Raw genomic sequence first — 12,755 nt, 5'->3', positions numbered from 1 at the left:
GCTCAGAGTAGTCAGCTAAGCCATCTTGGTGACCCTTGTTTTAGTTTTTGAGAAAGGCTTCAAAGTTTGCCTAGAACTTGCAGCAATCCTCCTACCTCTGCATCCCAAGTTTGGAACTGCAACCCTGGTTATGCGGTGCTCTATATTTGAAGACAAGTATGGCTATATAATCCTGGCTGTCCTGGAACTCAGAGACATCTGTCTGCCTCTGCCTGCTGAGTGCCGGGATTGAAGGTGTGGCAAGGTCTAGTCAGAATAACAGCCCTTTACCCTCAGGAGAAACCAATACCATAGGCCCTTTGTGCCCAATCCCCTCCCTTTGGTGAGGCAGAAACATGTTTGAAATAAAGTTTATTGAAGTTTCTGTCGGTATTTACATATGATACACGGTAAATAACAGAGCCAGGCCCCCCACCCCACCATTTCCCCACCCTTATTGCTTCCCTCCCCCCTCCCCCAGCCTCATTAAAAATCGCTGCGTAAAGACAGGTTATAACTGCTGCGGTTCCCCCTCCCCCCTCCCCCCTAAGATGCAAACTAAAAGCCCCCATCCCTCCCCTGCCCCCCTCCCCCCACCCCGGGGCCATTCTGGTTCCGTGTGTTAACACTGTGCTACCTCGCCCCTCCTCCCCTAATAAAGGGAGTGGGATGGGCGGTTTCCTGGCAAAACCCCCCCTCCGAATATGTCCAAGGGGGTGGACGGACCCTTGAAAGAGGCCAGAGTTGGGGATCTGAGATGGGAAGAGGGGCATGGATGAAAGGGAGTACCAGAAAATGGAAGACAGAGGTTTTTTGGGGGGTGTGAACCCCCGCTACTGCCCCTCCCTCCCCCGACGGGACCTCGAGGTGGGAGAGGCGGGCACAGGTGTGGAGATAGTATGAGGAACCTCCCTCCACCTTGGGGTCCCATCCTTGTTTGGTGTGAGAGGTTGGATGCACCTAGGGGCTTCGGATGAGCAGGTGGAGGAAGGAAAGGGGGAGTGGGGGAGGAAGAGGAGGAGGAGGGAAGAGGAGGAGGAGGAGGGAAGAAGAAGAAAGAAAGAATGAAGAAGAAGGAGGGGAGGAGGAGAAGAAGAAGGAGGAGAAGGAGAAGGAGAAGGAGAAAGTCACCTTCCAGAGTTCCAGAGGACAAAAGAAAGAGAGAAAGCAGTCTCCCGGAGGCGACAGAAAAAGAAAAGTCAAGGTAAGCCATACAGTCATATCCCTGCAGCCCCTGACAGAACCAGCAGATGTGGGCAGAGCAAGCCTCTCCCCACCCACCCACGGCCACCAACGACCTGCAGGGCACGAGGTGTTGTACTAGGAGAGAATCGAGGGGGAGTTCAAGGGCATTTCTAGTGGCCCTCACACCCAATCTCCAGCCCAGCACCCCTGCATGGAAGCGGGAGTCTGGAGGGTTTTGGGGGAGCTAGGTGCAAGATACCACCAAGAGGACAGTAAACCGGATTGGAAATACCGGGTGGGGATGGACCAGGAGAAGGAACAGGCTCTCCGTGGGCTGGGAGTGGAGGGTAGGGGTGGGGGGACCATTCGAAAGCATAATGGACCAGAGAGGGTGGAGCCATTGAAATGAGGGTGCCGGTTTGGGGCCTGGAGATGGCACAGCATCCCCTCAGCCCAGAATCCCTTAAGGGATTGGGGCTGCAGGGGGAGGCACCGGGGACGGGGAGGAGGAGGAGGGAGGGAGGGGGGCCGGCCTCAGCACGGTGAAGTGGAGATGTGGAGGTGGTCGGGGTACTTGATGGCTGGAGGGTAATTCTGCGTCATCTGGATGGAGACGTCGCTGGAGATGTCCGAAGGGCTGCGGCCTCGACGCCACGCCTCGGGCTGCAGAAACTGGCCCGAGTAGTCGGAGCAGTCGCTGAGACGCGGGCGGTAGAAGGCCGGGTGCGGGCGGTACATCTCCTCCTCCGCGTAGCGCTTGGTGAACAAGTACACTGACATGACGCCGGCCCCCTGTGGCAAGGCACGGTCAGAATCCCAGAACCAAAACCCGCGGCTGCATAGCACACCCAAGACTTCTGCAAAACCCAAGAGGCCCCAGACCTCATCTCCTCCAGGAACCAGAGCTTGGACCCAAAGTCTAACCCACCTGTCTCATAATGCAGGCACACCCCTAGCCTCCTCTTCCTGGAGTCAGACTGCCAGACCCTCCCGCTTCAAAGTAGAGAGACCGGTCCTCCCACCTCTGTTCTGGACCAAGGGCTCCCCCATCCTCCAAAACGTCCTCAGCTTCTTCCTTTCCAAGACTCCCAGGGGCTAGAACACCTAGACTCTTTCCTCTCTAGGACCCAGGGATTAGACCCACACTCGCCCCCCCCCCCGCCTTCCTCATAACCCACAGAATTCCTTTCCTCCTGGGCACAGGGATCAATCAGATCATCATCCCAGGGCTCGTCCTCTCCGAGAAGCCAGGACTCCCACCTCTGAGACCTCAGAAGGTCCAAACCTCAGGGTTTATTTTTGCCCCCACAAACCCAGACGACCTCCTCTGCTTAAGACCCCCAGGAACTGGAACACCCCGACACCCCCACCTCCTCCTTCAAATTGGTAGTCTGGGCCCAACACATCACCTCTTTGAGAAGGAAAGACGAAGCAGCGAAGGCAAACGACCACCCGTAACGATAGTGAAAGTACTGCTCGGAGCTGCTGGGCCGGTTCATGACCTCGTCGTTGATGCTGGAGATGTACAGAACCAAGCCCACCACCAGGGAGAGGCCTGAGGGGAGAAGGGTGCCAGGAACGTGAGAACGGAGCACCCCTAAAATCCAGCTCACCACTTCCCTTCCGGCTCTGTCCCATGTCTAGGACTAGCCTTAAGCACTCTTCCCAGCATGCACCACATCTAGGCAAGCACCCCCAGCCCTCCACCGGAGGATTCTAGACTCTACCTCTGAGCTATCCCCCCTTCCCCTCATCAGTGGGGGATTCAGGCACGGGTTCTACCTCTGAGCAATGTCCCCCGCACACAACGAGAGGACTCTAGACAAGCTGTCCCAGTGCTGAGCCACACCCCAACCTCACAGTCGAGGATTCTAGGCAAGCGCTCTACCGCTGAGTCACAAGCCCCGCCCCTTCCCGGTGGAATCTAGGCAAGACTATTGCTGGGTCTTAACCTCAGACTCTCACCGGTGGATTCTATGAGGGACTCCTACCGCTGAGCCACGCTTCCACACCGACGGAATCCAGCTAAGAGTTCTATCACTAGGCTACGACATGGGCGCCCTACTGGTGAATTGTAGCCAGATAGCCTACAGTTGACTCTCAGCCCCTAGCGGATTCCAGGTTGGAGCTCTGCCACTGAGCTCCGGGCAGCCCTCTTTTTACTTTTGGGCACAGGGTCTCAGAAACCTGCCCAGACAGGCTTTGAACTTTCGATCCTCCTGTCTCGGCCTCCCCATGTAGCTCTCGCGACAAGCCTGTGTACACACTCCAGGTCGGACTTCAGTTCTGTGTTCCAAAGGACCCCTGTTCCAGGCAGGCCTCGTTTGGGTACAGAGAACCCACATAGGAATATACAAGTTGCCCTCACCCCATCCCCCCACCTGCCATCTGAGACCTCAGTGCACCTGAAAGAGGTACAAGACACGACAATGACCACACATCCCATGCACGGTGACGTGTGCTAACAAGCTTGCCTCACTCAGCACCGTGGGGTCCGTGAGAGGCAACAGAGACGTCTGGGATAAGAAGAACAAGGTGATCAAAGAAATACGTCTTCAGCCGGGCGGTGGTGGCGCACGCCTTTAATCCCAGCACTCGGGAGGCAGAGGCAGGCGGATCTCTGTGAGTTCGAGGCCAGGCTGGACCGACAGCCTCCAAAACAAAACAGAGAAACCCTGTCTCGTAAAAACCAAAAAAAAAAAAAAAAAAAAAAAAAAAAGAAATACGTCTTCAAGTCCGAGAGGATGAGACCCAGGGAGGTTGGAAGCAAAAATAAGACGGAGAGCGAGCAATACCACGTGTCAACCTCTGGCGTTTGTGCGCATGCTTGCACACACCCGAATGCGTGTATACACACACACACACACACAGTGTTAAGTATTCTTAGGAGGCTTGGAGAGACAGCTCAGTGGTTAAGAACTCTGGCTGTTCTTCAGGAGGACCTGTGACCCATTCTCTGGGCCACCGTGGCAGCTCGAAAGTGTCTATAACCCAGTACGAGGGATCTGTTCAAGTCAGCTAAGGGAATAACTAACTGCACAGCCTTGGTTCTCCCAAAAGTCATGGTAATACATGAGGCGTGTCTTATGTGAGTTATGCAGCAAACGTTTACAGCCTATGAATCTCACAGGCTGAGGCGGCTCAGGGGCTAAGTCACTTGCTGACAACCCTGAAGACCTGAGTTCAGTCCCCAAGATACACACGGCAGAAAGAGAACTGACTCCCACAAGTCGTCTTCTGACCTCTAAACCAGCTCTACGGTACTTGCACGTACCCCTCAGTAATTAGTAAATGAAAAACAAAAGCACTCGTTAGGGGCTGGAAAGATGGCCTAGCCATTAAGAGTACTTGTTACTCTTGCAAAGGACCCAAGTTCAGTTCCCAGCATCCACACAGCAGCTCACAACCGCCTGTAACTCCAGTTCCATGGTGTCTGATACCCTCTTCTGACCCCCATGGACACTGCAGACACGGTGCGCCGACATACATGCAGACCAACATTCATACTCTTCTTGTAGACCAGGCTGGCCTCCAGTTCACAGAGATCTGACTGCCTCCGCCTCCCCAGTGCTGGGATTAAAGGCGTGCGCCACCAACGCCCAAACAACACTCATACTCTTAAAAATTAAAACAAAATTCATCTTTTTTTTACCCAGTCCTGACAATATCTCTCCAGGGGCATGAGTGCTACACATGCACAAGCAAATAAATCCTTTGCTTCCTTCCTTTATTTCTTGGATATATATTTAACCTTTGAGAAACATGGGCAAGTGTTCATGCCTTTAATCACTGCACTCAGGAAACAGAGACAGGTGAGTCTCTGAGTTTGAAGCCAGCCTGGTCTACAGAGCAGGACAGTCAGGACTACACAGACAAACCCTGTCTTGAAAAGACAAAAACACACAAACAAATATATGGGAAAGTGCTGAGTATAGTTCCGTGGTAGAGTGAGTACCTAGTATCCATGAAACCCTGAGTTCCATCTCTCCTACAGGACATGTAGCCAGGTGTAGTTGTGCATGCCTATAATCCCCAGTCAGTACTGGGGAGGTAGATGCAGAAGGATCAGAAGTTCAAGGTCAGCCTGGATTCTGTCTCCAAAATCTATCAATCATGTGATAAATAAACAAAATTTAAAATGAAAGAAAACAGAAAATATGCATAGGGGTATAGAGAATGTACTTTTTTGTTCGTTGTTTTGAGTCTCAAGCTCTCTCTCTCTCTCTCTCTCTCTCTCTCTCTCTCTCTCTCTCTCTCTCTCTCTCTCTCTCTCACCCTGGCTCTCCTGGAACTCACTATGTAGAACAGGTTGTCCTCAAACTCCCAGAGATCCTCCATCTGCCTCTCAAGTGGTGGGATTAAAGGCTGCACCATCATAACTGGTTTAGAATGTACTCTTAAGCATGAAAGAAGGGATCATCCTAAAAGGTATTTGTTACTGTATGAGAACGGATGGTGTGTTTGGAAGGGGTGGTTGTACCTAACACAGCACACATATGGAATTTAAAGGACAGCTATATACAGTCTATTCTTTTGTTATTGTTTATTTTTATTTTGTATGCATTGGTGTTTTCTGCCTCCGACTATGTCTGTGTGAAGGTGAAAGATCCTCTGGAAGTGGAGTCACAGACAGTTGTGAGCTGTCAGCCATGTGGGTGCTGGGAATTGAACCTGGGTCCTCTGGGAGAGCAGCTAATGCTCTTAACCACTGAGCCATCTCTCCAGCCCACAGTCTATTCTTTCCTTCTACTTTTAAGTGGTTTCTGGGGATCAAATTTAGGTTGCCTTAAGAACAGACTAGGAGGTCTAGAGAGATGGTGTAATGGTTAAGAGTGTTGGTTGCTCTTCCAGAGGACGCAGGTTCAATTCCCAGCACAATGGCAACTCACAACTGCCCACAATCCTAATTCTAGGAATCTCACATCCTCTTCTGGTTTCTGTGGGCACCAGGCTGACATATGGCTCACAGACATATATACAGTCAAAATATCCATACATATAAAAATGTAATTTAAAAAAAAAGCACAGTAGGAGGACTCAAGAGATATCTCAGAGCTTAAGAGTACTTGGTACTCTTGCAGAGGACCAACATCTGAAAGTTCATAGACAGCCTGGATCATTGTGAATTCAAAGCCAAGCTGAACAATGTAGTGAGAACATATCAAAATAATGAAGACAAAAAGGGGGGGTGAGAGTTGTGGCTCAGTGGTAGAACACTGACCTAGAATCCTACAGAGAGGGGCTAGAGACATGGCTCAGTGGTAAAGCCCTGCCTAGAATCCCCCAGTGAGGGGCTGGGGGTGTGGCTCAATGGTAGAGCCCCTGCCTAGAATTCCCCAGTGAGGGGCTGGGGATGTGGCTCAGTGGTAGAGCTCCTGCCTAGAACCCCCAGGCTGGGGATGTGGAAGCAGGGGAGCACTTGTCTAGCACAGATGAGGCCCTAAATTCAGTCCTCAGTGTTGAAATGGGAAAGAGAGAGGAGAGAGCGCACACGTGCCTCTACTTGTTTTTGCAAAACTAAGCATGAGAAGGACAACCGGCAAACAAGTGAGGCTGATTGCATCAGGGAGAAGGTAGAGCAGAGGAAGAGCGCACAATTTTGCATGACTTTGAACTGCGGAATTATGTTAATAGCTTGTACAATCAAGGGATAAAATCAGGGCCAGGTGCGACAGCAGAAAGCTCGCTGAAGGGAGAGGGACAGCGTTGGAGACCAGCCTGAGCTACAGAGCCAAACTGTCTCAAAAGCAAACAGTAACAAATAAAAGCACAGAGGCAGGCGGGTCTCCGTGAGTTCGAGGCCAGCCTGGTCTACAAAGCGAATTCCAGGTTAGCCAGGGCTGTTACCCAGAGAAACCCTGTGTCAAAACACGTGTCCCCCACCTCCAAATAACAATAAATACATTAATCTAGGGAATTGATTAATTAATAAAAATAAAGAGTGGAGAATGCTCCCAGTAACTTTTCATTCTCTAGCTCTCCTCCCTCCCTCCCTGACCCCCTCTTTTTTTTTTGTTTTTTTGTTTTTTTGTTTTTTTGCTTTTCAAGACAGTTTCTCTGTGCAGATTTGTAGACCAGGCTGGCCTCGAACTCACAGAGATCTGCCTGCCTCTGCCTCCCAGGTGCTGGCCCCCTCTTTTTTTTTAAGGGTAGGATCTCTTTTGCTATGCAGCCCAGACTGACTTCCAACTGTTGATCCAGAAGCTTCCAACCCCTTACTGCAGCTCCTGTAGGCACGATACCTGCCTCTACCTTCTCAGTTTCTGAACCCATCCCCCACTGAAAGGAACCAGGACTCCCTGAAGGAACATCTTCTCCAAAGCCAAGGACAGTCACAATAAAAGTGTACTTTTGCCCCGAAACGAGAAAGTACTCAAGGGGCTGGAGAGATGGCTCAGCAGTTAAGAGCACTGTCTGCTCTTCCAGAGGACCACAGTTCAGTTCTCAGCACCCACACCGGGAGGCTCACGAACATCTCTAACTCCAGTTCCGGGGTGTCCAACACCCTCTTCTGGCCTCACTGCAAACTGTACATATACACATGCATGCTGACAAACACTCATACACACAAAATTAAAAATGCCTATGTCTGGTCTACAAGAGCTAGTTCCAGGACAGCCTCCAAAGCCACAGAGAAACCCTGTCTCGAAAAAAAACAAAACAAAACAAAAAAAATGCCTATGTCTTTAAAAGGGACACAGAAACTAGCTTAAAGAGTTTCCTCAGTCAAGTTGAGAATAATTTGAGCAACAAAATGAGTCATTAATCTGAAGGCTTACAATCCATTGATATATTTGTGTATGTATGTGTGTGTGTGAGAGAGAGAGAAAGAGAGAGGGAGAGGGACGGGGAAAGAGAGGGAGAGGGAGGGATAGATAAATGATTTGAGCTGGGAACACGGCTGGAGTTGGTAGAGGGCTTGTCTAGCATATGGGTGGCCATGAGTTTGATCTCAAGTTTGTGTGTGTGTGTTTGTGGGTGCAAGTACATCTGTAACATACACCAATTGCTTATTTGACATAGGACCTCCGTTTGTGAGCCAGATTCTATACAGATTTTTTTTTCTTATTTGAAGCAGGGTCTCATCTTGCCCTGAGTGGACTGGGTGGAACTTGCTACGTAGCCAAACTCGACCTTAAACCCCCTGACCGTCCTGCTTCCACTTCCTGTGTTCTAGGGTGAGAAGTCCGTACCACGCTGCCTGGCTTATGGGTTGCTCGTGAGGGAAACCAGGGCTCATCCTTGCTAGACAAGCAGAACTCTACAAACTAAGCCACATTGTCAATATGGGTTTAATTTGGGGGGTAGGGGTTGTTTTGTTTTGTTTTTTCAATTGAGCAAATTAAAAGGCTCCTTGGGTCAAAGTGCCATACAAGCCCGATGGCCTGAGCCCAGTCCCAGAACCCCGTGATACAGGGAGAGAGACCCAGCTTCTGGAAGTCTCTCTCTGACCTCCACACTCAAACAGTGGCACGATCATATCTGTGTTCGTGCGGGCGCAATACACTAAATGATGATGAGGAAGATGAAGAAATAAAGTCAATCAGTGAAGAGTCTGACTTGTTTCGGTAGCATTCCCATCTACACATGTAGACAGGATGGTAGTTACAAGATAAGCATTCCCATCTACACATGTACACGTGATGGTAGTTACAAGATAAAACATACCCATCTACATATGTACACGGGATGGTAGTTACAAGATAAAGCAAACTCGTCTACACATGTACACGGGATGGTAGTTACAAGATAAGCATTCCCATCTACATATGTACACGGGATAGTAGTTACAAGATAAAGCAAACCTGTCTACACATGTACAGGGGATGGTAGTTACAAGATAAGCATTCCCATCTACACATGTACACGTGATGGTAGTTACAAGATAAAACATACCCATCTACATATGTGCAGGGGATGGCAGTTACAAGATAAGCATTCCCATCTACACATGTACACGGGATGGTAGTTACAAGATAAGCATTCCCATCTACACATGTACACGTAATGGTAGTTACAAGATAAAACATACCCATCTACATATGTGCACGGGATGGCAGTTACAAGATAAGCATTCCCATCTACACATGTACACGGGATGGTAGTTACAAGATAAGCATTCCCATCTACACATGTACACGTAATGGTAGTTACAAGATAAAACATACCCATCTACATATGTGCACGGGATGGCAGTTACAAGATAAGCATTCCCATCTACACATGTACACGGGATGGTAGTTACAAGATAAGCATTCCCATCTACACATGTACACGTGATGGTAGTTACAAGATAAAACATACCCATCTACATATGTGCACGGGATGGTAGTTACAAGATAAGCATTCCCATCTACACATGTACACGGGATGGTAGTTACAAGATAAAACATACCCATCTACATATGTGCACGGGATGGCAGTTACAAGATAAGCATTCCCATCTACACATGTACACGGGATGGTAGTTACAAGATAAGCATTCCCATCTACACATGTACACGTAATGGTAGTTACAAGATAAAACATACCCATCTACATATGTGCACGGGATGGCAGTTACAAGATAAGCATTCCCATCTACACATGTACACGGGATGGTAGTTACAAGATAAGCATTCCCATCTACACATGTACACGTGATGGTAGTTACAAGATAAAACATACCCATCTACATATGTGCACGGGATGGTAGTTACAAGATAAGCATTCCCATCTACACATGTACACGTGATGGTAGTTACAAGATAAAACATACCCATCTACATATGTGCACGGGATGGCAGTTACAAGATAAGCATTCCCATCTACACATGTACACGGAACGGTAGTTACAAGATAAAGCCCGCTTGACAATGCCAGTTGTAACCACAGTTGCAAGCAGGAATCACCCACAGGGGCTGGAGAGATTGCTCAGTAGATTGGAGCGAGAGCACTGGCTGCTCTTTCAGAGGACCCTCTTTCGATTCCCAGCACCCACATGGCAGCTCACAACATATGTAACAGCAGGCGTAAGGGGTTCCAACGCCTCTGGCTTCAGAGGTCACCTGCACTCACATTCACATAATCACACACAGAGATCCACATAATTAAAAACAAAATGTGTTTTTAAATCACCAGCAGATATTAAATCAAAGGGAAGCAGAATCTCCTCATTGAATACCTACTAGTTACCAAGAGATTAAAATCATCTTTCTCAGCTAGGCATATAGCTCAACTGGTAGAGTGCTGGCTTAGCATACACAAAGCCTATGGTTCCGTCGTCCCCCCCCCCTCACCCCACATTAACCAGGCATGGCGGTTCGCATCTGTCCTCCCTAGGAAGGTAGAGGCAGGAAGATCTGGAGTACAAGGTCACCCTTAACTACACAGTGAATCTGAGACCAGCCTGGGCTACTACTGAATTAGACCCGGTCTCAAAAGAAGCAAAGAAAAACCACATCATTTACTGTGACCTCTTTTTTTTTTTTTTTTCTGACCCAGCAGGTACCACTTTGAGCAAGCTAGTGTCACTGATGCCGCCAGACAGACTCCCTATACCAGGTGTTACACGGTAAGCCATTACTTCCTTCCTATGGTGTTCCTGCTGAGGAGGTGTGACCGAATCCACTGGGAAGGACTTTGTGGGGCTGCCCTCTGCGATAAAAACGTCAACATGAAAGAGTAAACTTTCTAAGAGATGAAGAAAGTCGCTGGAGTACTCAGAGCTCCACAGAGATGCGGCTGGGGTGTGCAGGGCACTCTGGAAAGTTATGCGGCTGGGGTGTGCCGGGGCACCCGGGCACTCTGGAAAGTTATGAACCACAGCGAATCAGATCCTATGAAGCAGAGGCGGTATCCCAGGGTTCTGCGGACACTGTCCTCCCTGTTGCGGGGTGTGCGCTACCCCGACCCTGTCTACCCAAGGCACAGCCGGCGTCTGCAGGCACCTCGCCAAGCACATCAAGTTCGTGCGGTACATGATGCGAGAGTGTGTGTGTGCCCTAAGAGCGGAGGGCCTTGGAGCATCTTAAGGTGCCCAAGGACAAGAGCGCGCACCACAAATTCTTCAGGAAATGGGTGGGCACGTACATTCGTGCCAAGAAGAAGCAGAGGGAGCTAAGCAACGAGCTGGCGGCCACCAGGAAGGCCCGCGGCCAACGACGGATGCACCCAACCCGCATAAACGTTTACGCTGCTCCAAACCACACACACACACACACACACACACACACACACACACACACACACACACAGGAAAAGAATCAGAGGCAGCGTGTTCTCATGTGCAAGATTTCCTGGGTGCACAGGACGTTCTCAGATACTCTGGTCAGTTGCTAGTTTCTAAAACATGGTCGATCCAGTGAAGACAAGGCTGTGTCTGCTAAAGAGAAAGTCTGAAGGCACCGCAAATGTGAGCAGTCTGGTTAGGAAGGAGAAAAGGGAGTATCGACCTGCCATGTGGAGACTAGGGATACAGGACTCACCTTCCCCCACTCCCTGAGGACTTACAAGAGTGGCTGGGGGGAGGAGAGAGACAGACAGAGATTTTCTTCAGTGATGGTAGGGAGCCTGCTCTCTGGGAAACAATACTTCAAGAAAAATATTGTAAGAAACCCTGATAAACCAGGTGATGGTGGCGCACGCCTTTAGTCCCAGCACTCTGGAGGCAGAGGCAGGTGGATGTCTGTGAGTTTGAGGTCAGCCTGGTCTACAGAGCAAGTTCCAGGACAGCCTCCAAAACAATACAGAGAAACCCTGTCTCGAAAAAAAAACAAATAAATAATTAGATAGATAGACAGACAGATAAAATGGAAAGCCTTGAAAGAGGAAGGAAGGAAGGAAGGAAGGAAGGAAGGCTCTGCTTCCTGAATGCTGGGATTTCAAATATGCACCACCATGTCCATTTTAAGTGAAAAAAAGTAAACATGAAGATAGAAAGGTGATTAGCTTGAAAGACAGATATACGGATGTGGGAGGAAACAAGAAGTGGTAATAGGAGCTGAAAGTGATCAAAATGCGTGATATCTGTTCATGAAAGTGTTATAATGGGCTGGCTGGGGTGGTGCACATCTTTAATCCCAGCACTCAGGAGCCAGAGGCAGACTGGATCTCTGTGAGTTCGAGGTCAGCCAAGGCTACATAGTGAGACTCTGTCTCACAAAGAAAAAGAGTGATAATGAAACCCATTACTATGTATAACTAACACATGTAAGTAATAGAGAGAAACCTCAGGACTGGAGGGTTGGCTCAGTATTTAGACTACTTGTCACTCCAGAAGGGGACCCTGATTCAACTCCCAGGGGAGTCCAGCCTGGGGGAATTCGTTGCCTTTTTTCTTTTTGTTTGTTTTGTTTGTTTGGTTGGTTTTGTTTTCCTCTGTGTAGTCCTACCTGTCCTGGAACTCATTCTGTAGACCAGGCTGGCCTCAAACTCAGAGATTCTCCTGCCTCTGCCTCTTGAGTGCTGGGATTAAAGTCATATGCCACCACTTCCCAGCTTCACTGCCCACATGATATATATATATATATATATATATATTTGCATGTGTACATACACACACACCACTAGATCCCCCTCCTAGTAAGGAAACAAGAAGAAGAGGAAGAGAG

The 12,755-nt window shown here is 49.2% G+C and overlaps 1 protein-coding gene across 1 annotated transcript in view; it reads right to left on the bottom strand.

Annotated features, from left to right (window-relative positions):
* Window positions 1–795: 795 nt before the first annotated feature.
* Cacng7 (calcium voltage-gated channel auxiliary subunit gamma 7) overlaps window positions 796–12,755 on the bottom strand; it is a 34,876-nt gene continuing 22,916 nt past the window's right edge. Inside the window, exons 5-6 of the mRNA XM_005084150.3 lie at window positions 2,574–2,719; window positions 796–1,956 (exon numbers count right to left, since the gene is read on the bottom strand). Coding sequence (XP_005084207.1) covers window positions 1,699–1,956; window positions 2,574–2,719 — 404 coding nt within the window. The 3' untranslated portion in view covers window positions 796–1,698. The remainder of the gene's footprint in view (window positions 1,957–2,573; window positions 2,720–12,755) is intronic.

Source organism: Mesocricetus auratus, unplaced genomic scaffold (genome assembly GCF_017639785.1).
Source record: "Mesocricetus auratus isolate SY011 unplaced genomic scaffold, BCM_Maur_2.0 Super-Scaffold_100037, whole genome shotgun sequence".
In the NCBI taxonomy this organism is placed as follows: domain Eukaryota; kingdom Metazoa; phylum Chordata; class Mammalia; order Rodentia; family Cricetidae; genus Mesocricetus; species Mesocricetus auratus.
The sequence above is the reverse complement of the archived record's forward strand: the minus strand, read 5'-3'. Positions and strand labels throughout refer to the sequence as shown.